This window comes from Colossoma macropomum, unplaced genomic scaffold, assembly GCF_904425465.1.
Source record: "Colossoma macropomum unplaced genomic scaffold, Colossoma_macropomum, whole genome shotgun sequence".
NCBI classification, from domain to species: Eukaryota; Metazoa; Chordata; class Actinopteri; order Characiformes; family Serrasalmidae; genus Colossoma; species Colossoma macropomum.
The window spans coordinates 10,580,723-10,607,871 of NW_023494804.1; the positions used below are offsets into that span (position 1 = coordinate 10,580,723).

The window sequence follows — 27,149 nt, forward strand, 5'->3', positions numbered from 1 at the left end:
AGAATGTAGGCTGTTAAAGCAGCAAATGGGGGGGCATGTCCGTATTAATGCCCCTAGTATGGCTATTATATATGATAATAAACACAAATTTTAACATTTCTTTCTTTTTAAACACCCACAACAGGTAGTTCTCAGCACGCAACAAGCTCTCAGCATATGTAGAGCTTCTTCAGGCCAGTTAGAAATGCATCCCAGGTGGCTCATCATGAAGCTGCTTGAGAAAATGCCAAGACTGTACAAAGCTGCATTAAGGAAAATGGGGATGCTAAAGAATCTAATATAACACTTTTTGGTCTCTGCAAAATTCCATGTGTCATTTCATAGTTTTGATGCATTCACCGTTATTCTAAAATGTAGAGATTAGTAAAAACAAAGGAAAACCCCTCCATTACTAAGCCAAACTGCTGACTGCTTCTGCATGTTTCAGCTGGCATTGGGATTGTGAATATTAAGAGAAAATAGGCATTTTCGCTGAAAGCCCCAACCATATGCTGCGTTCAGTTAGATCTCAGCATGTCTATCGGTGCGCTTTCAGGGTGGCACGCTGTGAACTGTGAAAGTTAAAAATGATCAGTCAGCTTATGGCTAGACGAGACTTGTTCCCGCTCAGTGCATACGCTCGCTCGCCGAGCATGATTGGAATACAGCTGTGTCTCCAAACTAACAGTTAAAGATACAATTTGACCAAAAAATCTAATTCACAACTTCTACTTTTTCATCAGCCAAAATATGTTTGGTTCAAAGTTTGCTTTTTTTGCTTATGTACTGAAGCTACAAGGCTAATGTAGCTAACAAGTAATAGATGCTTACAGTAGGAGTGGTCGTTGCCTAATGTCTGGTAACCCTGGCAGCATTATTTTATGTTTTTGGCCACTACAAATGCAGAGCCTGTGGCCTGTGTGGTTACTTGCCTTGGATATATTTAATGTGTTCTTTTCTTTTTTTACCAAACTTATTCAGATGGACACTGCAATAGCTAACATGATGGTGTGATGACCGTGGTGGTCCCCTTTCTGAGCTGCTCCAACTGGCGTCATAGATGCTCTACCATTGGCTGAAGTTTGCTATTATCAGTCTAGGAAATAAGGTCTTAAAGGAAATAAGCTGGCATTACGCCGAGAGGCAATCACTGAAGTTGCTAAATGGTTCCTAAAGACATAGCCTAGGTCAGATAACATCGGCAAGGGGACCACGAGGGTCACCACAACGGCAACGTTCTTATTAATGTAAAGTTTTCAATGAATATTTCCTTTTGTAAAACAAGACCTTTGGTGCTAAACCGTGCTTATTAATTGTAAATACAATGTATATTTGAAAAATATGATTTTATGGTGGCCACAAATTCTTTATATTGGCCATAACAGTTCTTGCGATCTAAATGGCCAGTCCACATTTTATATCTGTCTACTCTTAGCTGACACCATACCAGTTAGTCATAGTCTACACTAAATGGCCAAATGTTTGTGCACATCCATCCTAATTATTGAGTTCAGGTGTTTCAACCACATCCATTGCTAACAGGTGGATAAAATCAAGTACATAGCCATGCAATCTCTGTAGACAAACATGGGACATAGTGAAGAGCTTTAAATGTGGCACTGTAATAGAATGCCACCTTTCCCACAAGTCAGTTTGTGAAATCTTTGCCCTGCTAGATCTGCCCCTGTCAACTGTAAGTGCTATTATTGTGAAATTGAAGCAACACAAACAGCAAAACAGCTCGCTGTCCTTTGTTGCATCACTCATTACAGTTTCAAACTGCCTCTGGAAGCAACATCAGCACAAGAACGGTGCGTTTAGAACTTGAGTTTCCATGGCTGAGCAGCTGCACACAAGCCTTAGATTTCTATGCACAATGCCAAGCATTAGCTAGAGTGGTGTAATGCAAGCCGCCACTGGACTCTGGAAATGTGTTCTCTGGGGTGATGAAACTGGGTTTGGTGCCAGGACAATGCTACCCACCAGAATGCATAGCACCAACAGTACAGTTTGGTGTTCACAAATTTTTTGACTAAATTGGCACAAATTCTCCCAGACGCACTTCAAAACCTTGTGGAAATCCTTCACAGAAGAACGGAGTCTCTGTGGTGGTCAGGTGCACATACTTTTGGCACAAATGAACACCAGGCCCAGACGAATCCCTGCAAAGATGGCGTGGAAAGGATGAAATCTACAAGGTAGTGGGGAACAAATCTATTTAAGATTACTGAACAACTTGATGCACTTTAAGCCAAGTACATAATGATTTAGGTATGAAGTTAGCGTGATGCTAATTGGTGTAGCATTACTTCCATTATTTGTTAGCTACATTGGCCTTGTAGCATCATTGGACCACTAAACATGCAAAGTTTGAACACCAGGCATGTCTTGGCTGATTGACTTCATTAGGTAAATAGAATGTGTAAGTTGTTCATCATACTATCACTTTAACCTTCTGAATTCCCCATGATTTCAGGCAGATCTGGGATGTGTATCTTCCCTCATAATAGGGGCGTTTAAAAGCTCCATTGTGGGCCCCTAGTGTCTCTCTCGTGATAATGCCTGTGCTTGGTTCATGTCTTTTCTCTTTTTGTCTTGCCTGAGGCGGTGATGGCTGCCCATTCTCCCTGTCTTCTTCAGGATGGGCTGGGGAGAGATTTACGCTGCTGTAGGGACTCTTGGTGTCACGGCTGCCTTTTTTTACTCACGCTGCATTTGACTCCTTTTTTTATCAAGCATTAACATTTATAAAAGCAGAACAATGTGTGGGAGCGAAAACCATGCTTTTAAAATGCCTGTAGCGGAATGTTCTATTTCACAATGGCCTTAGACCTTAGTGCGGCCTTAAGGAGAAAAGAAAAAGACTTCTCTCTTTGCTCTGCTCTGCTGTTTTTTTTCCCCGTTAGTGTTTTTCTTCTAACAGCCGTCACTCTTTTTTTCTTCTTCTCTGTTGAGATTAGATGCTTATTTTTGTTATTTAAAGTTTATTAGTTTCAGTTTAAACCAAACCTGTTTTCCACGAAGTAGAAGAGTCCTTCACCGAAGTTCATCTTGCATTATATGTATTGTACCCATGCTTTTTTTATGTATATATGTGTGAAATATGTGTGTGTATATACATTTATTTTATATTCCAGTCAGTACTGGCTGTGTTTACATGCAAAGACTTTTGCCAATCCGAATGGATACATTCCGATTATACACTGATCAGGCATAACATTATGACCACCTCCTCATTTCTACACTCATTGTCCACTCACTGTCCACTCTTTTAGACACTCCTACCATGTCAGTCCACCTTATAGACGTAAAGTCAGAAACGATAGCTCATCTGCTGCTGCACAGTATGTGTTGGTCATCCTCTAGTCCTTCATTGGTGGTCACAGGACACTGCCCACAGGACGCTGTTGGCTAGATATTTTTGGTTGGTGGACTATTCTCAGTCCAGCAGTGACACTGAGGTGTTTAAAAACTCCAGCAGCTCTGCTGTGTCTGATCCACTCAGACCAGCGCAACACACACAAACACACCACCACCACGTCAGTGTTACTGCAGTGCTGAGAATGATCCACCACCCAAGTAGTACCTGCTCTGTGAGGGTCCATGGGGGTCCCGACCACTGAAGAACAGGGTAAACGGTGGCCAACAAGGTATGCAGAGAAACAGATGGACTACAGTCTGTAACTGTAGAACCACAAAGTGCTCCTATATAGTAAGTGGAGCTGATAAAATGGACAGTGAGCGTAGAAACAAGTCATAATGTTATGCCCGATCGGTGTGTGTATGTATATACGTTTATATATACACATACACACACAGTACTGTGCAAAAGTTATAGACAGTTATTCTAATGATGTATGGTGATTTTAAAGGCACAAACACACTTACTGCAAAGATAAATGGTTCTAGACAATGAGCTTAAGTGCCTAAGACTTCTTCACAGTAGTGTATACAGCAGTGATCCAAAACACAGATGAAGTCAATAACATTGATTTTCTTGTAACAACTGTGCTTGTCAATGTCTGTGATATATCAGACATTAAGTGAACAGTCGGTTCTCACTGTCAAAGTGTTGGATGTGGAGAAATGGGCAGGCATGAAAATGACCTGAGTGACTTTGACACAACAAAAGGGAAACAAAGGCTTTCCCGTCTGGTCTGAACCAACAGAGGGGCTAATTGTGGCACCAGCCTAAGAAATTTCTAATGATGGTTATGGAAGGAATGTATCCCAGAAGCACCTACAACGGGCATGTGAGCGTTGAAACTGGACCTTGAAACAACAGAAGAATATCGTCCCGTTTTCTATCACGTGGATGGCCGAGTATGTGTGCACCATTTATGGAAGAAGTGATGGCAGCAGGATGCACTGTGGGAAGAAGACGACATCCTGGTGGAGGGAGTGTGATGCCCTGGCCAGTGGTCTTGTCAGTTTGACACGTATCGCCTACCATGGAGACAGGTACACCCCCTCATGGCCATGTTATTCCTTGATGGCAGTGGCCTCTTTCAGCAGAATAATGCGTCCCACCACACTGCACATGAGTTAAAGGTGTTGCCCTGGCCTATTCCCCAGATCTCAATCTGATCCAGCATCTGTGCGACATTCTGAAACAAGTCTGATTCGCACCGGCTCCACCTCCCAATGGATCTGCTCTAAATGCTCCACTTTGCTGTTGCTTTTGTTAGTTTGCTGCTCATTGATTTATTCATAGTCCTGAGCACTGTCCAGACGTAAGGTGCTGAAGACACCGCTTTAAAAGCCATTTAAAAGCTAACAAAATACAGTGCACATACAGCTGGGCTTCAGTCTGGACTACTGTGGATGATTAGAATGGTCAAAATAGGAAAATGTGTTGATGGCGTTTTAAAGAAATGTGTTAACATATATATTTGGGCTGCCAAAGATAATATGTTTTAGTTATTCATTTTTCAGCATCAGGAAAAACACAGGAAACATATTTAACAGAAAATTACACAGAAGCCTCAACCACTAAATATATATTTTTTCAGTATATGGTGTGTCCACTCTTTACCTTTACTACAGCTTCCATTGTTCTCAGTAGACTTGCTTTCAGTTTTTCAAAGAAATCTGCAGAGCTATTTTTCCACACCTCCAAAGTTCCGTCTTAGTCTTGATTGCACTTTCTGCATCTCACATTTCAAGTAACCGTAAAACCCATTCAGTAATATTGAGGACTGGACCCTGGGGTGGTCAGTCCATTGTTTTGAGAATATTAGCAGATTCTTTGATTTCTGTCTTAGTTTTTTGTCAATTTTCTTTTCTCAGTAATGGCTTCTTGACAGCTGCACATCCTCTCAGTCCCAAAGCAGACCTGTAAACATGAAAATACACAAAGGCATGAATTAACTTTGTGTTGTGTAGACAGATGTTAGTTACCGGGAAGGACTTGCTTATCTACTGGGAAAAAAATATATATAAATAAATATGAAACGACACGAAGATTTATTCCCTGTGTCCTAAACCATTTCATTTTGCCTGTAGTTTACATTCATCAAAATGTCTGTTTGGATTGTGCTTCAGTGCCTCATATTTTGTCCCAATTTCTTTACTGTCCCGCCGATACGCACTGGATTCAGATTTACGCCGCTCATATTGGATCTCCGCTCTGCTCCAATAACTCTAACCACTGATGAGCTGCAGACGTCTGTCATGTATCAGGAGCCATATGCCAGTATTGAATGCTACCGGGATGCTGTTTGTTGGTTAATGAAGTGACCCCTGTGTGTGTGTGGGGGGGGATTTTCTGTGAAAACCAGTAAAGCTGGACCATAAAGCAGCTACAAATATTACATGACAGTCATCAATCAACATTTGTCCTTATGTCTGCAGCTTATTTTTTGAAAATACTGCTCACCTTGTTGATGCCTGTTGTTACAAATGCCGAAGGTTCACTGAGCAGACAGTAACGGATGAATGAGCCGGTGCACACACAGGACGTCTGGCTGAAGTAGCAATAACAATGTCCGGGTCTGGAGTACATCTCTTATTATACACTACACATTCAGGTCTAACCCTGAAAGGATCAGTTCAGTTCTGGTTTTAGATTTTGTGTAACAAAAATATTTTAAATGTACTCCAGTTGCTAAATATGGCTTTAATTAAAAGTGAAGGGCCATTGCAGAATAATAAGCCTCTGTTAACCTACAAAAATATATTAAGATAAAAGTGTTCTTAAGCATGCATGTGCAAAAAAGTACCTTCATTTATGTTGTTTTTATTTTCTTTTTTGTTTTAATTTGAAAATTCAGGAGCCCTTTACACTGTGTTATAATCTCACATTGAACAAACCAATTGGAATGATCCAAAACTGGAAAAAAACTTAAATATGAGGTAAATACAAACACACAGACACACTGTGCTGTAATAAATACCAAAAATCTTAATTATACATATGTATGAATATATAAATATATGTACATTTCTCGGCTGTACTGCTTATTACTTAACTATAGGCCCTTCCCCCATTGTAAGGGGCAAACAGAATGTGTGTTTATGTAATAAATAAGTTTGAGCAACTATTGGCAGCATGATTTTTCTAAATTAGTGGTAATATCTCAAAAGTGTACTGTTGAGAAACTTCCTTTAACAACAGCTTCATGCTAGATTGAGGTACAGGCCACAAACCCATGAGAAGATGCTGTACATAATATGCCTCAGTGGTGTCACAATATTTGCTCACAATCCGTGTTATTATTTCTGAAAATCAGTTTTCTTAGCTGGAGTACAATAACACTGTATAATGTTTTGACAGGAAAGAACTTCATTGAGTAGCAGCGCTATTTCTTTGTTGCTAACTTGCATTTTCTCTTTTGTCCCAAGCCTGTTGTCAGTTCCACTATTTCCCTGAGTCTTTGAAGCCCTGTGCCTCATAAGCTTAACGTAACTAAGAGGCGGGCGATGTGCAGTTTGCTAGATTAACTACAGCCTTAGTGAACTTGAATGTTACATTTTGCGCTGTGCCTTCTTACACACATACATCTGTCCCTATGTCAAAAACACATATTAACGGGTGTGTCTAACAGGTAGAGATGGTGAGATACCGATTTCAGTTCCAATAATGAGACTTACTGATACCAATCCAGTATTTCTACTAAGATTCAAAATGGAACTTTTTTTGACTGAAGGTCTTCACTTAAGATAGGCTACCATGCTCAAACCCTGTACTACACCACGGTAAGAAAATACAGAGCCAACATCACATAACACAGTGAGAGAATGTGGTATTTCAGGCTAAATTTGTTAAATGATTGGATCAGATTCTTTCTTTTTTCAATGTCCAAACTAGCATTTTCTGTTGATATCGGCCCAGTAACGATACCTGTTATTGGATCAATGCCATCTCTACAATCAGGCAGTTCTTACTGTAAGATAGACCAGTAGGAGAATTTGATGTATTATTGGGGTGTGTGTGTCTGATGTAAGGACGCAGTGAACGTTTTGACTTTTGAGTTTGAACGGGCCGCCGGCTGTACGCTTTTTGACTGGGCCATAAGGCGGGACCTTTTCAGTAGCAGAGTTTGACTGGGCCATAAGGCAGGACCTTTTCAGTAGCAGAGTTTGACTGGGCCATAAGGCAGGACCTTTTCAGTAGCAGAGTTTGACTGGGCCATAAGGCAGGACCTTTTCATTAGCAGAGTTTGACTGGGCCATAAGGCGGGACCTTTTCAGTAGCAGAGTTTGACTGGGCCATAAGGCGGGACCTTTTCAGTAGCAGAGTCTGACTGGGCCATAAGGCAGGACCTTTTCAGTAACAGAGTTCGACTGGGCCATAAGGCAGGACCTTTTCAGTAGCAGAGTTTGACTGGGCCGCAAACCAGGACACTTTTCACTGTGGAAGTGGAGTTTGACTGATTTGTGATCCAGAATGGTTTCATCATGGTCACTTTTCACTGTATAAGCAGAATTTGACTAGGAGTTTTTCACTGCAGTTACAAAGCTTCACTGGGCCACTGTTCCTGGACACTTTTCACCACAGTAGCAGAGCTTGACTGGGCCACAATCCTGGGCAGTTTTCACCGCATTAGCGTAGTTTGGGCTGAGGGCTGGGTGACTATACATTGTGGTCAGAGTTTTTCACCCAGCCAGCTGGCGAACTATGTGTGTGATGTGTCGTTTGATGTTTTTTTTTTTTGTAATAATGTTCTTGTTATTATAGAGCATCATTCAGTTTAAGGAAGGCATTAAACGTATTATCATCATCATAGAAACTGCCAACTAATCGCTGCCGGTTCCTTGAGAAGGTCAGTTTAAGGTTTGAGTAATTATGACTGCCCTAGTTAGCAAGTCAAATACGTTTAAGTTTTAAATGTATTTACTGCAAGTAATGTCTTTTATAGCAGAAAATAAGCGAGTCTATTAATAAGCGCATAAATTCCCCACAGCGTTGGCACTTAAAGTAATTTAAATGTGGCATAATATATAACAGCTTAAAATCACCTGTCTATGTGTCCGTACAGTTTCCAGTAAGACAGGAAAGAAAAAAAGCAGATACCAGACTGTTCACTTTATTAGCAAAAAGGGTTCTGTATTGGGTTCTATATACCAATAAAATGTTCTGTGAAACTATTTTGGTGCTACATAGAACCATTTTTGAAGGGTACTTTAAAGAATCAAAAACAAATACATGCAGAGAAACATTTATACATTCGCATTCATAGTCATGCTTTTATATATAACCATTGCCTTTCCTAAATAGCCATTTTTGAGGGTGTATATGAAAGTAGATCTATACAGGTTAGACAGTCTATCCCCTGTACTCCAAACTTGGCAGTAAACTGTGTAACTCAGCATCAAAATCAAAATGAACCATCTCTCATGGTGCGCTCCATGTTTCACTTCTAAAAAGAACCAAACACTGAAGGCATATTGAATGCTTTCATTTGTTGTACAGTTTCAGGTCTTGTGGGACAGTGATATGAAACACTCGCTCCTCCGCATATACGCTTCACAAATACAAGTCTAATACAGCCTGTGCTTGGATTTTGAATTAATGTTGATACTACGATAGATTTTTTTTTTTTTCTATGTAAACAAGCTCATATTTCAAAAGTGCAGTGTGTCAGAGTTCGTGTACAGTGTTTGTGTTAGCGGCGGTGGCTATGAGATTGGTTTTCTTTTGCTGTTCCGAAATGGAGAGGATGCAGATGCACCTACATTAGTATTTTTGAGGCAAATAAGAAAGGAAACCAGATTGTTTAAGATCCAGATTTTGGGAAGTTCACCCTAAGCTACAAAAAATTCTGAGTTGGTAAAGGAATAAAATCTTCAGCTTTTAATTTCATGTCACTCTGGAAATAAGTTGTTTTAACAATAATGTTGTGCTTTTAACACCAAGTTTTCATCTCTAGCTAGAGCACAGATCAGCTTCTTAACAACTAGTTGCAAGATAATTTATGTCTAGGGTTGATGTTGTCAAAAGCAAGAACTAGAATTTGACACTTTTTGATGGCCTGTTATGGTGCAAAAACAATGCAAGCTAGCAATTTGCCTGTTCAATTTACTTTGATACAGATTAGCTAATTAGTTAGCTAGTTTGTCCAGCTTTAGCATTGTCAAGAACTAGTAAATAACTGATGCTAGCATTAGCTAGAGTTAAAATTTTCTTTGGTTTGCTGCTGAAAATTCAGGTAAAATAGTTTCTTTAGTCCTAGATTCTACCATCATTGTTGACACTAGTTAGCTTTTAGCTAACTCTTCAATGTGGCCCGTTTAAAGTCTGCACACACAATTGGCTGTAATTTTCTGGCCATTGTCCATGCAAGGCTAAAGGATAACCTAAAAGACCAGCCATTGCTATGTCCTCTCCTTTGACAACAAACTAATATGGGACTTCAGTTTCTATTTCTTCTGAAACATGACAAACATCTCTGACTCCTTTCAGCTAAACAGGCTATTATTCATTCAGCTAAATGGGATAACTGTGTTTATTTAATGCTGCTTTATCTATGCTCATTTGTGGCCTACCAGCAATAAATGTTATGACAAAACTAATGTATCAGATGAACTGGTCAGTCTCCCATTACTAGATGCAACAAATGCGTGAGACCAGTCACAGTTTCTTTATCCATCTGCTGTGCTGCTAAATCAGAACCAGGAAATACTGAAGAACACTACACACAAAAGTAGCTCAGCCGTGGCTGACAGGCTAAATGCTACAGCTCCTAAACAGGTGTTGTATTATGTATTAGTTAGTTAGATGGAGCTGAGCCTGTATTGCAGTGGGTGGAACCTTTAGCCTACTAGCTAGCATTACAAGTTAGCCCAGCAGACTACAGCTCACACCAGTTGTTTGACTTTGCTCTCTCAGACCTGAGGGAGACATGAGAGTTTTTATCATCTACACTTGTAACAGCAGGGCAGACAGGTTTTGGATCTGTAAGGAACTAGATAAGCTGTTTAGGCTAGAGGAGCTGGTTAGCATTAGTCTAGCTTGGAGGCTACAGATGGAACACCATGGAACAGGCTTAATTTCACCTCTCTGTCAAAGCCGCTCGACTTCGCTTCCCCAGATTTGATTTGTTATCAGTTAAATTTGCCTCAGTATAGTTTACTTAGTCAGAACTGAACCTGTTCTATGCTGTTTGGATCTGTAGACCACTAGATAAGCTAACTTGGCTAGATGAGCTAGTTAGCATAAGCCAAGCTAGGAGGCTGCAGATCCAAACACCACAGAACAGGTTTAATATCGGCTTTCTGTCACTCCGACACCAGCTGCTCGACTGCTTCCTCAGATTTGAGTCGTTATCATCTAAACCTGTGTCAGTGTAGTTGCTGTTAGTCAGAATTGAACCTGTTCTGTGGTGAGTAGTGCTTATGCTAGCTAGGCTAATGATAAGCAGCTCTTATCTCCTGGTTAGCTGTGCTGTTTAACAATTAGCAAGTATTGCTAGATTGATGGTTTGACATTTATCATGCTTTCATTTATTGATGACCCTGTAAGAGAAATGAGCTTATTTTAATTGTGTTTCAGCTTCAGCAAGATGCAGGGCACAATACTGACATAAAAGGAGATCCGATCAGCGACGCCATTGCGTCATCCCACTGAACAGTTTTGTGGCCTTGAGCACAGGTAGCTAACTGGATCGAGAAAACCAAACCAAAGTGTTCTGTGTTGAACTGTTCTTGTAGAAATGCCACTAGAACAGTTACCCCCCTTGTTCAGAATGATCTTTTCAAATCAGATCTGAGCCACTTTCATATGTGGCTTCTATATATGGCCCAGTCAAAAATGTAAGTAATAATATATAAGTTTGGATACTTATCCGATTCATGACCATGCAACCTCAGTGTGAACGCTCAGATCAGAATTCAGGTTAACTGCGCATGCATTATAATTCAGTGACAAACTTGAACCTAAAGCCTGCGAATGGTGCAAAAGCAAATCTGACCATTTTTTGCCTTTAAAGACTACAGAGCCTGAGAGCTGTTTAGAGCGATTGTCTTTGCAGCGAAGGCTTGTTCTGCTGGTTAGTTTAGTTGCTGTTCACGACGCCCATGGTTCATTAACATGACGTTATTGAGTAGGACATGTACGCATGCGGGTCATTTTAGGACACAAGCTCATTCACATTAATGACAGATTTGAGTCACTTACCTACACAAATAAGAACTATCAAGTTAGCAAGATAGGATATGAGCAAAACATCGGAATTGAGCAGTGAGGCTTGTAATGTGAACGTAGCCTTAGTGACTATAGCACTCATGCAAATCTTACTTTCTGCACTTTTAACAGTGTTAATTTTAACACTTGTGCTAACATAAGGAAGTTTCCCCTGTATAACAATTTTTGTCAGTTTTGTGCTTCTCATATCAGCCGTCAAATCTGTCCAGACAAATTAGCCATATGGAAGACTATTACACTGTTTTTTCTTTTACGATGCAGTTGGTTAAAAAAAAGCAGAGACGTGTTTGTGGGCACAGATGGCAGATGAAAAACGTGTGTGCGTTTATTCCGTCATTATCGTGCCGCAGTGACAGCTGTAAACAACTGTAGAGTAGTAGGTGTTTATGTAGCTGCTGGAAATATTTTGACATAGGTTGTCAAATGAAGGACATTTTTCTTGCTAATCAGAAGAAAGGTAAGAAAAGTCTTTATTCTTTTCTTTCAAACATTATTTCTTAATTTGTTATTTTCCTTCATGCGTCTTCTTTCTCTTTTCCATAAAGGGGCCGGGTGGGTCTCTTTGGATTTAGCAGCGCCTAATAAATGAATTATTGTTCTTTCAATCTATCCACAAAACTTCTCACAGCTAATAAAAATGTTTTTATACACTTTCTAGTGTTCCTTAATAAATTCTCCAAGGCTGTAGGATTGCTGGAGGATTCATTTCTTTTTCATTCTGTCAATTATAAAGTCTTGCTCTTTCACCTATTGTGGAATGGCTTCTTTTCAGCCGCCATATTGTGATGCATTGTATTTGTGTTACAAAATTAGTAATGTTGTTGATGTCAAATTAAGGCTGGCAGTACTGATTGTATTAGTATGTATAGATCCCTCATTCAAATGTAGCTTTTAAATGGCTTTTCACATTCAGCAGACCCTGAACAGTGCTCACTGGACAACTATGGATAAATCAACGAGCACCTGACTAAGAAAAGCAGCAAAGCTGAAAGCTCTGGATTTCTGCCCCTAAAAAAACATCCTTTCAAAGATTCTAAAATACTTTTTTGGGAAAAAAATAAAATAGAAAGACTTTCAGAAGACTTAGGAACACAATGACAGGAAATATGCAGAAGTTTGGGCACCTCTGGTAAAACCTCATGTGAAGAGTTTCATTCCAAAATGCTCTATATTCATTTGTAACATTTTTGCATATAAAGGGTTTTTGACAAGAGGAATCGTTGGCTTTCTCGGAAATCACATTTTAATTTCTCTTTTAAAAGTGGTATTAATCATAATATAGAATTAATATTTCTTGTATGTGTAAAGGCCACTCCCAACAACATATCATGTAAGAAAAGAAAATGGCATGTAATTCGTTTTGCAACGGAACGTTTTTTGATTTCCTAAGTGAAAATAAGTTAACACCTCCTTTACTAGTAACAAACTAACATTTTTTCAGCATATTTTAGTGCACAATGTCTATTTATTTGCTGAGTTTACCATATTAGGAAAAAAATAAAACAAACCATAATGTGTGAGAATGTTTGCATGAGCCACATTGTTTTTTTTTCCAGTGTTCTAATGTTAAAATTCAAATATTATATGTGTATTTAAATGTGCAGAAATGTGTTATGTAGATGATTTGGAGGTCAATCAACAAAATGTAATTTGACCAGGTGTGGCCAAACCTTTGTATACGACTGTAAATGGGAGTATCTATCAAGCTCTGTTTTTGACTGTAAAAACTGCATTGTAATCATGCAAATTGTCACAAAATAATTTCTGATAAGGATGATTCTTCCAAATTTATAGTTAGAGTACAAAATACCTGTTAGACTTCCAAGTGACTTTAGACTAAAATTCTATTGCTTTGAGTGACCCAATACCTTAATAATGTTTATTTTATTAAAATAAATGATTGAATATTCTATTTTGTCACTACCAAACCAATAATAACACTATCAAAACTTCACTTAATGTTTCAGTAGTGACCATTTCGGTAGTGACAATTTTAGCTTATTGTGAGTAGAAATCAAAAACACTAGCCAGTACATAACCAGCAAACACAGTTTGAACAGCTGTACACACGTAAAAGCATAATATTTTTCATTAAAACATAAATTTTTACTTAATAGCAGAAAATGTATTTCGGGAGTGACAAGTTTTTGTTTATTAAACGCTAATAAGATAAATAATCTTGATCTAGATAAATCTAAATCTGTCAACTTCACTTTAAAAGAAATTAGAAAGATCTTTAAAAAAAATGTAAATATTATTTCTTGAAGTATAAATTTAGGGGTTGGGACAGACACCTCCCAACAGAAAATACCCCATAAATAATGATTTTGTATATATTTAGCTTATTATTATCTCAGTGTGCCTTGAGCTGAATATATCATAACACAACCCTTGTAAATATCTAATAACTAAACACTTAATTGTTTTTTTATTTAATAGTTTCTTTACTGTGGGACTGCAGTTTGAAGTAATCTGTTAGAAGGATCCATTTATCAAGCAGTTTCAGTTTTAATGGTTCTTTTTTTTTGCAATCTAGTAATCATAGAAGCCCTACATTGAATAAAAACTGGACGACTCACGGTCCATCCACCATGTAGGAGTTAAAAATTCAACAGAAATATAGATGATCAAATATTGATCACCCACAGCACCACATACATATACCTTTCTCTACAGAGTCTCAGGGGGGATGCAGAAAGAAATAGAAACACATACAGAGAATGATCCTCTGACTAATAGTTGCATGACATCAACCTGACTTCATTATTTAGCTGAATAATTGATGTCTTTAAGGGGAGTGTGGGGGGTGGGTGTTGGGGGGGTGTAATACCTGTCACAGTCCGTAGCCGCTCGCTGTAGTAATAGAACTTTTTTGCCGTTCGTAGCGATCTGCTGCTTAATGAAAGTTTAATACAGGTGCCATTGGCAGTTTGGCGTCGAACAATGCTTTGAGGCAAACTCCCCTCACTGCACTATATGGAGGAAGGGGGAGTAAAGAGAGTTGCTCTCATTAGGGACTCGCTCAGCTTCATGTTTCATTGATCACTCCCCCTCATTCCCTCCAACATGCTGCAGGTTGCTAATTATTATGGATTGCTTGCTTATTGTTTTCTAATATTGCGCAGCTCTTGTATTGTGGAAATCCTCTCACGTTCTTTCACTCTCTGCTACCTTTTAACTATTCAAAGGGTTGTGGGCTGCTGTCTCAAAAAGGTGCCTGAATACTGCAAAAGCACTGTCGTCTCTTCAAATCTTTTTTGATGGAAATCACTTTTGCTCTGTTTTGATGGAAATCAGTGGAAATGGAAATCTATTTTAATGTGAAAAATCTCATTATTAATGGAGAAGAGCTGATTAAAAGGCGAGACCACCTTCATTTATTTCATTCGCAGTCAAAACAGCCATTAAGTACAATTTTTCGAGAGATATTTCTGAAGAGATTAGCTGTAAGATAATCCACTTATGTAAGCCAAAGCCAAATGAAAATTAATGAAAAAACGGGAGTATCCAAAACTGGAGTAAAAAAGAAATGATACATATGAATGAAAACATACAGAGAAAATTGAGCTCCTGACGACCACCTCCAAGACTTGGTAGACCATCAAAACTGTCACCATAAGGTAAACGGTACTTTAATCTATAAGAGAGGGGAGAAAATCAAGCTCTACTCCATGGTCCGATATTTCATTTCACTCTTGGGGACAATAAACTGAAAAAAATCTCAACAGCGATTCCTAAACTGGGTTTAGGGCATAGATATAAATACATTGATACCACATTGTCTGTTGCTCTCAAACTGAGGCAATACGTCTGCACGTCCGCCATGTTGGAGAGGTCAAGACCCGCTGGCAAACACATACACATGTACTGAGATATGACAAGTTCTCATGATTAAATTGACCATAACTTCCTTATTACCCAGCTGATTTGCACCAAATTTTGTATCTTCAGACACAGATTAATCTAAGTTGCATGGACTGCTCATGTGCTGCAGTCTGCACTTGACATTAAAAACCAAGTTTAGCATTAGCTCCGGTAGAAACACCATCACACAGCAGCAAATTCATAAATTATGCACATAACGATGCAATAAACCCCCAAAACCACAGTAAAAAGTGCTAATCTAATGTGAATATCTATACAAATTAAGGACTGCTGTACCTACAGTGCTCACTCAGCATTAACAATTATCATAAATAAATGATACATAAATGCTTCATGTCAAGTTAAGATCCCTTCTGTAGGTTATTAAATGAAATAAGCTTAATACAAAACCAGAGAAAAAAACAATCACACCAATGAGTTCTCACTGCTTCACCAACCACACAGTCCTATCTGTACATAAACATCACACAAACATGAGTGTGGATTGCTGCGTTCTCTCCGTTATATAATCCTGTCCACTTTCTGAGTGCAGTATTCTTAAAGTAGTATAATTTTGGACAGTATCTTTCTTAAACTGATGCTCTGTAATGGTCCTGAATGCAGTCCAGCAGTGATGTTGACCGCCCCAAAATGGCAGCTCTGTTGACGTGCCTGGCAGAACCCAACGCAATATCCATGCATGTATATCTGTCCATCTGTGATTAGCACAGGTTCTGTTAATACATATTTTATATTATTTAAAATTATATAGTTATGTTTACAATGATATATTGAGGAGGACACCTCTTAGTTCTTCTCAGGAAGGACACTGGGCCAGTCACTCTTGCACAGGTGTTTCTGTCCATCCTTCTACTGTGAGAAGACAACTCAGTGCTATGGGTCTGAAAGGATATGTAGCTGTCAAGGAGAAAATGAAATAGACAAGAATATTCACAAAGCAAACAAAGAATGTGCTGGTGTTCTCAGAACAGTGGACTGACCCCAGACCTCAATATCACTGAATGTGTTTGGGATTAACTGGATTGTAAGAAGCAGAAAATGCAACCAACTTTTAAAACTGAACTTTTAAAAACAGATTTCTTTGAAAAACTAAAGAAGTTTGACACAAACAACAACTTTTTGCAAACACACATATCAATAAGAATATACTTTACACTTATGTGACCTTTTATTGTTACGCTGATGAAAGCAGTCAATAACAAGCATTTCCAAAGAGTTGTTCTAAATGTATTTACACACTCACACATTAATTACCGCAGTGGGTCCAACAATAAAGGCAGCATGAAAGTTATTTTATATAGTGATAGGAAATATGGTAATTAGGATTATTGGTTTGGGAGGAGCAGAAAATACAATCAACTTTTAAGAAGGAACTTTGGAGGACTGGAAAAATAAGCCTGCAGATTTCTTTAGAAAACTGAATGCAAGTCTCTTAAAAAGAATAGAAGATCTTATAAAGGCAAAGAGTGGACACACTAAATACTGAAATTATATTAGTTTTGGCTGTTGAGGCATAGGTGTAATTTTCTGTTAAATACATGCCTTGTTGGGGCTGCTGTGTGGTGCAACTGTCTTAGCTTTGGCCCTATCCTCAGGAGATTGAGAGTTCAATCCCTGGTGATGCTACAGCCATCCATGGCTGGGAGTCCAGAAGAGTACAATTGGTCTTGCTCTCCCCGCTCGCCATCTCCCCTGAGTGCCAGCACAGGCATCTGTTAGCTAATGTAACAGAACTGGCAGTTGGCACTTTCCTCCAAACACGTTCAACTGCCCAGGTTGGAGGAAGCCTGTGCTAGCTTTTGGCCTCCTAGCACTGATGGTATTGTGTGACTGGGGGGTCCTAACTAGTGGGTGAACTTGTAGATGACTAAATTAGGGAGAAAATTGGGGGAGAAAAAAAAATGGTGATCCCTGACTTTTGCACAGTGCTGTACTTCATTAAAACCTTTTTGAAACGTGTTCTCAATCTTTTGAAAGCACAGTTGCGAAGTTCATTGGTTCACGTTGTTACGTCGCCGAGAGTTTATTGGAGTTTTAACAGTGCTTGTGTTTTGTCTTTTGTAGGAAGGGGCACATCAGGCGATTTTCACACCATGGTGTCACTGGGCAGTCTGCTGGATGACCAACACTGGCACCACATTAGCATCGAGCGGCTTCGCGGACACGTCAACTTCACGGTGGACAAAAATACACAGCGGCTCCAGCTCCCCGAGCACCAGAGTCACTTTGAGATTAACGAGGTGTGCTGCCACTGACCTGCTTCACACTTCTCCCCACTGCCCGTGCTCATAAACAGCCTGCTCCATTTCCCTCTCTCTCTCTCTCTCTTCCGCTCTCTCTCTGTCTCTCTCAAACTCAATCTCGTATGCTCAAGCTCACACTTAACATAAATTGGCCAGGATAAAAATGGCCATGAGTGGCGCTCAGCTTTTTGCATTTCGGCTGATCGTTGTGTAATGTCCTTCGTTATAGAAGTGCCTGTTTTCATCAGCCTCTCGCTTGCGGCTGCTAGAAGACTTCCTGTTTTTAAACAGCTCAAAGTCATCAGTTTTAATTCATCGATCCGCGCGTCTCCTTGATGCGAGATGCCGTCAGGTTGACTTCGTTAAGCTCTAACGTTTTCATCATGGTCTCTTGATCAGTCCTTCACTGAGCGTGTGTGTTTAGAGGAAGCGTGGATAATTTGACATCAGACTGTTGTTCTTTCACAAGATCAGTTTTGGCGGCGTGTCGGCTGTTGGGGCTCAGAGAGACCATTCCAGAAGGAACTTCCACGGCTGTCTGGAGAACGTGCTGTACAACGGCATTAACGTGATTGAGCAGGCCAAGGAGAAGCAAGTCTCTGTAATGGTAAGAAGCTGCACACCAATGACAAAGTGAAAAGGAGAATCAGCGGTCTCTGGCTGTGGGCCCATATCATGGAACACTGAATTTTCCCTACTTTTTTCAAATAAGAGTTTGATGTAGTACATAAACATTGCTAAAATGAGAAAACATACCATTCACTCCCCAGTCCATACAGTTCATATACGGTTGATTTGAATTCCCTAACCTTATTCATCAGTGTTGCATACGGACAAATCTGATCATAAAATGAGAACATGCAAATTTCACTGATAGTTTTGTTACTCATCAGTTTCATCTGTAGTGTATCTGTACAATCAAACTCATGTCTGGTAGGAGTGTGTGTAAATTTGAGCAATTAACCACATAAAAAAATGCTTGATTTGTGGTTAACTAACCAAATTATTATCAATATCATCCGCTATACCAATCAGGAAGAAAAATCTAAAACAGTATGCACATGGTAAAAAAGTGGATGTACTTATTTTACATGCACATTAGAATAAACAAATGCTGCCATTTTTCTGTGTTCCATTTAAAAACATCACACTGTGCTTTTGTTTTATACAACTGACTCCACCTCGAAAAATGAACAATACATAAGACAGCTAGTGCAGAAGCTGCTCATTAATGGCAATAAGACCATGTTTAAATATGTTATTGTATAAAATAATCACACTACACAATCACATTAATCTACTGTCTTCTTTATTTCACATTTTATCCTTTCCAGTCGTTGCCATGGTGGGATGGCGCTTGATTTCATGCACTGAAGCTGATTCATCATTTGCGCTTAAATCTTCGCTTGTTACCACATCGTATTTCGTGAGTCAGATCCAGAGTAGTCAGAATGTCAAATCTGCACTCTTATTTATGCAACTTTGATGAATATGTGATCAGAACATTCTGCCTACAGCTGTTTAGTCACGCCCATTCATGCTGAAGTTATAAGGAGTGTTTCAGCTACCTTGAACAATACAGAACAGCCAATCAGAACAGCGCTCATTTGTTGAAGGCACAATAACAAAAACAGCCTGGTTAATGGTAATGGATAAAGAGAGGTTGGAAAATGGTCATATAAAATAAATGATGACTGTGTTTGATAAATAAAACCACAATAACGTTATCAGTGGACCTGATATGGCAAGAAAGAAAATTGTAGAACCAAGTCCTAAGTTTTAGTTCGGCACTTAAGCTACAAGGCTAATAGCTAACAAAAAACCTTAGCAAACTGGAGCCTCAGTTAGACCGGCTTGTGTAGTCTGACATTCTGTTATCTGTGGATAATGGGCACAATTTAGGCTTTAAGGAAGCTGCTACTGTTTTGGCTATGCAACCTGTTTTTTCGTTTTTATGTAGTAGGAAGTCATATAGTGTCAGAAACCACAGTCATTTGAAAGTGTTTTAACACCTTAGTCAAATTCCATGTATTGTTGACCTTTTAAGTGAAAATATGTTAACATGACCTCCACAGAGAACTTCATTTGGCAATATTGTGCAAGTATGTATTTATTTTATTTCTGTCTATGTATTTAGTTTAACATATTGTAAAAAATTAAACATAAAATATAATGGCCACATTTCATGTTTTACTTTTCCTGCAATAAGTTAAATTCAGGAAATACACAGGAAGTGTGCATCAAAATGTGCAGAACTGAACTTCAAAAAACAGCAAAATCACCAAACCTGTAATTTGACCAAGGGTGCCCAAACTTTTGCGCAACAGTAGGCAAGTCTATTTGTGATCACTTCTAGTTCCAAGGAACACAGTGTAAATTAGAAACACAACAACACACTTTACTGCTGCACATGCATCCAGGGAATGCTGGTGTGGACGACTGACCGAACCGATGGACAGATGACAGGCAGACAGAGCTTGCTTGAAAGCTCAGTTATCCTTAGATTAGCTTTTGCTTGGTTGTTAGTTTCCTCTCTCTGAGTTTCTAATCTGATTTTTTAATGGAGAAAATACTCATCTTGCTGGTATGGAGGGCCATGTAGCTCTAACACTTCGCATGGACTCTCCATTTCAACAAAAATAGGGACACCCTACCCCTAGGACTGAATGCATGAAACGGAGGGGTAAGGGCTAAGTGATGGGGGGTGAAAAGGGATTGAGCCTTAGAAAAAGAGGAAAAACTGATCAACTGCCCAACTACTACTTAAACACTGCTTCAGACAACGATCTGTCTTCTTTGTGTGGTTAGGTTGCTTGGCTCATTTCACTCATCAGTGCATCTACAACTTGTATAGCTTAAACATTATTTTAAAAAATTTAACAAAGATCTGGGCCACTACAGACTTTTAAGTAGCTTTGGAAACGACTGGCACCAGCGCCAATGACAAATATCACTTAGCGTATTTAAAATTCCAGTCTGAATGGCCTTTAAATGAATGTTTGTTGCTGTATTTTACCAGAATAAAGTATGATGCTTGCTACATTAACAGAGTTCTTTATCAATAAATATCATTATCCACTGTGTTTGTTTCTTTGAATCATCTACTGCATAGACTAATACGGAGCATAGTTACATTACTCACTGCTTGTTTTTCTCTGTTAGTTCTGTTCACTGGGGAATTAGAGGTTAAGGCAATTACAAATTCTGTTAATCATGGTCTTAATCAGCCCAGACTCAGTGTGGGGGAGCCCAATGCATAATTTACAAGGCAAACATCATAACTCACATCCTGAGTAATTTACTTTCAGAAATCTGTTTGCATGAATAATGACTTGCGAGCTCGGATGAGCTGGAAATAAGATGGATTTTGCCTTTCACGGTTTAAGCACTTTTGACTTTTGATCTCTTTCGCAGGGGAACATCACGTTCGTGTGCTCCGAGGCCGTTGATGTGCCGGTGACTTTTGCCAGCCCGGAGAGCTTCCTGCAGCTGCCTTGGGCCGTGTCACGGGACAGTGCGTCTGTCAGCCTGCAGTTCCGGACGTGGAACAAGGCGGGCCTGTTGATGACCTTTGATCTCCAGCATCAGGCGGGTGCGCTGTGGCTTTACCTGAGTGAGGCCAAGGCACGGCTGCAGATCCAGAAGGCTGGGAGGGTTATGGTGGACATCACAGCAGGTCAGAGCTCTTCTCTTACATGAAATGAACTGTAGCTTTGCTGACGTGACGTTGTAAATAACCACCTGAATACTTTAATGAGCTCTGCTTGGCTTCCAGGCGAATTGTTATGAAACTCTGATCTTAAATGTGCATTCTAGGATTAGTTGGGGATGGGGGCGCTTGGTGGGGGTCATGCCCTTTCCAATGTCTGGAGAACTATTTAATTGGCCCAATTATTCCCACTCAGTGCATCCTTGTGACTAAAGACCACCAGACCTCGGATGTAGAATCACATAGCACATACGGCACAAAGTGCCGCTATGCTATGTAGAATGTGTTGCAGAGCACAAACTTGCTGTTTTCAAACTCAAAGAAAATCAAGGCCAGTAACGTTAGCCGAGGTAATAGACCATTATAGCATGTGTCTGTTAATCTAAAAGACTAACTGCCGTTGTTGGTGCAAATTTCCAGCCACGAGTCATCTACTACGACTGTCTGTGGTCTCGACACGGCTTTTATTTAATGCAGTAATGGAAATGATGTGCTGAGAAATTGAACAGAATTGATGCACATGATTGTTGAATGTATAAAGTATGAAAAATGTATAAGGATGTTTATGCAAGTTCATGAAGCCCCGAAATAGGCAGGCTTTAAGTAAAATATTAATGAATATTTTTCATATTGAACTATTGGGTAACTATATGTTGGCATATTCTTAATGTACACATGTAACATCATCGCTGTCCAACAAAACAAGCCTTTGCAAAATGGTAATAGGAGAATGCAAAAACATTTAATTTAATGACAGTTAATGTAAAGAGATTTTATTCCAAGCAATTTTTGAGCATCTCTGTTAATCTGTAATCAATGTACAGAGCAGATGTCGTGTTCAAATTACGTAGAGAAAAAATGGTAATACTTGTTTTACACTAGTGGTGATATGCTAATATTTAGAATAAACCCTAATCATATGATGAAGTGGAATGAGCAGTGTTTACCCCCCAAAGTAGAAATGAAACCTAAGTCACTGCTTAAATAAATTAGCAAAAACATAACATTTTTCCTCTTACCTAAAATATAGCCAATTAGCCAAGATATTGGTGTTTTAAGTTTGTTTCTTTCCTTTTGCACTAGAACTATGAGGCTAAATTAGCTAACATGTAATGGACACATATAGCATGGTGCAAAACATACAAGACTGGCTGCTGCTTCTGTTTTTCGTAACACAATGTACTGTTGTCCATTTTAATAGATAGTAGAGTCAAAAGCCACATAAGCAAAATTATTTAAGATTGAGGTATTAGGCAAATGATTGATCACTTAAGTATGCTAATTAGTAGTGTATAAGCTATCATCACGTAATAGCCACATTAGCCTTATAAGTCAAATGCAAAGATTTAACTGTGTACATTTGATTGAACTACTAAAGATTCCTGGCTTAAAAAAAAAAAAGTAGTAAAAATGTTATGCATCTGTTACAGGCTCGGGGCTGAATGATGGACAGTGGCACTCTGTGGAACTGAGCGTCCGACGAGGTCGCCTGGTCCTGGCTGTGGACAAAGCAGACGCCTCCACAACCACCACATCCTTTCCTGTGATGCCGACACACCATATCTTTTTAGGAGGTACAGCAAAACCCCATGTACAGCTAGTATAAGCTTTCCTCTAGGCCCCAAAAAAACCCAATAACTTTCCTCTAACAAAGCAGTGTTCCTAGCATTAATCCGTCAATGCCACACCACTGCATGCCGCCTCGTCCCGCTCACCCAGCCCTCCCCTGTTCTTCGAAAACACAGCCACTCATTCATGGCTCAGCCTGCTTGGGAGAGAATTGGTCTCCCTGCGTCTTCCACACGTCGCGCTCCTAGTGAGAGAGAGAGAGATAGAGCGCGTGTGGTTTAATTACCTTTAGCTCAGTAATTGGAGGGTGCGCTAACGGCGTCTGGGCACCGCACTGGGGATCATGTCAAAGCTCTGCTCTGGTCTCTGGCGTCTTGCTGCGTTTTTCGCCCTCAGCCGAAAGCACACGCCGTTGAGGATCACATACAAAATGAGATTTGCCAGTGTGAGCCTTTAAATCATGCGAACACCCTTGCATTATATCGGGACCTGTGGTGATTTATTCCTAATACGGAGAGGGCCAGGGTGCAACAAAACGTCAGGCTTCCAGATGGTTACTAGTACTGTTTGCATTCGTGCTACATATGTTTGCGTATTTTAATAAGGGAACAGCACGTCATACAGTGTCCAAGGAAGACTGTTTGAGCTTATTTAACAACTGGATGCAGTTTTTAAGGCAAGTGTGTGATGGTTCACTTTGCACAATGCTAATTGACGGAGTATAAGCTTTCATTGCTTGCTCATAGGTCCTGTGCAAAAGTAAAGAAGCATATTTTGGACGCCAGACATGTCTTGTGTAAATGTCATTGTTTACCAAACTGATGCTAAGAGCTGCTTACTTCAAATTAATGCTCTCAGCAAAGTGGCTGTTTTTAGCCGATAGAATGATAAACTGGTGTCCGCTGGTTATTTTAAGGCATTGAAATAGGTGTGCTAGATGACACAAGTGTGTAGTGCTTAGTGTGGGTTTGCCAGGATTGAGATAAGGAACCTCAGTTACAAAGCCATGTTTAGCAGTGTGAACATTTTCCACAAGAAGGTGCAACTGGAACTAAAGTTGCTTATGTGAGAATCACTGAAATAAAGGGGAACCCACACAAGCAGGATCTCACTGATGTACGTATGTTTGTAGCTTCAAATTCCATGTGTATAAAGTAAAAGTGTACATAAAGTAAAAGAGACCTAATCGTCTAAGAGGCGTTATCACTATAAAACGAAACAGCAAAAAAATAAAGAAATGCTGTTGTGTGTCACAAGCTTCAAATGCTTCAAAGTAAAAGTGTTCAAGATTTCAAAAGCAGAAATCCGAGTACTGCCTGACTCATGTAGACCCGGAGTTTCCCATTATCTGATTACTTAAGTGCATGTAAACACACTCAAGTAATCAGATCTGGTCAGATCGGATTACTGACAAAATCTGATTTTCTGCAGTTATCGGATTATTAAGTGCATGTAAATGCACTCACTGAAAGCACTGCACAAGTGAAAATTGCCATTATCGTAGCAGTGGTACTTACAAACTGAAGATTTCTCCAGTAAACACTGCTATATAATGATATTCACAGCTGTGTCATGTTCATGAAATGACTGGCTCAGGAGAGCATTACAGATTTATCAAAATGACAAATTATTTAAAATGCATCAAATGAAAATGTTGGATACCTGCAGATACACAGATACAGCAACAATAAGGAGTGCCTAAATATGTTCATATGTTAATGTTAATATACTGTAAAATATTAGTACCATGTGCACAGCTTAAATTCATCCATGAATGATGCACATATTTTCAGGTTCTATGCGACTTTCAATACTGAGGTCAGGACTTTTGATATTTTGATATTTTGTTTCCTCGGATCTCTAATTATGTACTACACAGATTGATTTGGCTCAAATCATAAATATAAGTTCTCCAGTAGAACTTATTCAATACCTGCCGTGCAGCCCTGTGACAAAATAATCCCCAAAAATCACAACCCCTAGAATTTATAGTTGATTTATTAAATGCCCAGTCATTCGCATATGGATGTGTCCATAGCAAAGCCCCTCCCCCTTTAGGCTGGCTTTACAGCATACTTTCAAACCACTGATTTCACCAGATCAGTGGACAAAAAAATAAAACTTGTTTGTTTACTGGACGGTTTAAAGGAAAAACTCAATTATATAGTAAAGAACCCTACACAGATAGAAAAATGACAAATATATAGGTATAGAAAAAAGAACAGCAATGACAGCTGGAAAATAAAATATAAAAATACAAAAAAAGTATAAATTACATTTCGCGAATGACTTTATAGCAAGAACAATATGGTGTTTCAAAAAATACGAACTGCTAACTAGTGGTGTAAGTGAATGTGCTGAGTGGAACTCACAGCGTACATTGAGTTGCATGAAAGTTTGTAAAGCCATGTGGAGCCAACCTCACTCTGATTGGCTGCACCCAGACGCATAATTTTTATCATTAACTTCAGTGGTTTCTACAGAGCCCTGTTGGTGACATCCCATGTAAATAAAAATAATGCGTGGCCACGCCTTATTAACGCGTGGGAACAAGATCCTAATGCATGGCCATGACTTATTAAGGTGTGGGAATGAGATAATTAAGTTGTGTCTACGAGATCATGCCTTACTAAGTCGTGGTCACGCGTCAGGAACTCGTTCCCATGCCTTACTAAGTTGTGGCCACATATTAGGATCTTGTTCCCACACCTTACTAAGTCATAGGCATGACTTAATTATCTTGTACCCACACCTTACTAAGTTGTAGTAAGGCGTGGGAATTTTGCTCGTGTTGTTGTTTACTGTTCTTTGTACTGCTGCAATAGAAGAATCTATCTATCTATCCATCCATCCATCCATCCATCTATCTCTGTCTGTCTGTCCATCTTGTGGCCACACATTATTTTTATTTATACAGGATGTCACCAGCAGGGCTCCGTAGGTTTCCAAGAAATATGGCAAATGAGAGACTGAGGGGAGTATTGGCGATGCACGTTTAAAATCAGATACAGACATCGTTACACCCTTACTGCATAATATGTTACTGTATAGTTAAGCTCATTTTTATTGTTCGACCTCCAAAAAAAACACAGCAGCTACACGTAGGACTGAAACACTGTTCATCTGGCTTATTTATCTTACACCTTTTTGTCAGTGCATCCTCTCCTCCAGAAACTTGTCTGCTGTTTGAAACCTGCTGACTGGTTCGGTTGATTTGGCCTACAGGATGTCCAAACACAGAAGACAGCAGCGGATGCAGGAACCCCTTCAGCGTTTTCCAAGGATGCATGCGGCTCATCCATTTGGACAACAGCTTAGTGGATCTGATCAAGGTGCAACAGATGCTGGTGGGAAACTTCAGCGACCTCCAAATGGACATGTGCGGAATCGTGGACAGGTACGGCAACCGTTTCATCACTGAGCTCCACTGAAACCTATCAGTCCTTGATATTTTTCCATCTCTGCAAACAGACGTATTCAGCTTCATCATGCAAATACAATGTTGCGCTTCATTAATTAGGCGAAGCATTACCGCTGAATATTAATGCGGCTGCCTGAGAGCAAGACACAGAAGTGTACGCAGTGGGCGGAAGCCAGTGTTAATGAATTGTACTTTTTTTCTGTGTAATCAATAGAAATAAATCCATTTTCACACCTTGTTCTAGATTCACAATCCATTTTCCACTCTCAGTTCAGAAAGCGCTGTCATCACATCTCCTGCCTCTGCTTCCCTGGTCTAATGTAACAGAAAAAAAAAGACAGAGAGAGAAAGAAAAATCTTTCAGCTTGTCTCTAGCGGAAGATACATCTTGTTTTCTTCCCTCACGTCAAACTTTTTCCTTTGAAAAGTTCCATGGGAACTTTGCTCGGGTTGATGTTCTTTCTCGACAGTTACAATTTATTTGTTATGTGCTTTGAAGAAAGGTAAATGGATTACTTGGACCAAGCAATTGGCGCAGAAGCAGAATCAGCGACAGGCACTGCACGCCATCCCATGTGAAATTTGAAGTTATTGTTCGGCGGATGCTGCAGTTTGAACATAACCGTACTGACACTCCCCGCAGTAATAGATGTGTTAGCTCACAAAGTGCCTCCCTGTTCGGGCTCCATTTCTCCATTT

The 27,149-nt window shown here is 39.6% G+C and overlaps 1 protein-coding gene across 1 annotated transcript in view; it reads left to right on the forward strand.

The window, feature by feature from the left end:
• The window catches only part of cntnap3 (contactin associated protein family member 3), a 188,696-nt gene that overhangs the window by 77,198 nt on the left and 84,349 nt on the right, over positions 1 to 27,149 (forward strand). The window contains exons 6-10 of the mRNA XM_036595152.1: positions 17,573 to 17,748; positions 18,221 to 18,358; positions 21,166 to 21,427; positions 22,891 to 23,034; positions 26,255 to 26,426. Of these exons, the coding sequence (XP_036451045.1) occupies positions 17,573 to 17,748; positions 18,221 to 18,358; positions 21,166 to 21,427; positions 22,891 to 23,034; positions 26,255 to 26,426 (892 nt within the window). The remainder of the gene's footprint in view (positions 1 to 17,572; positions 17,749 to 18,220; positions 18,359 to 21,165; positions 21,428 to 22,890; positions 23,035 to 26,254; positions 26,427 to 27,149) is intronic.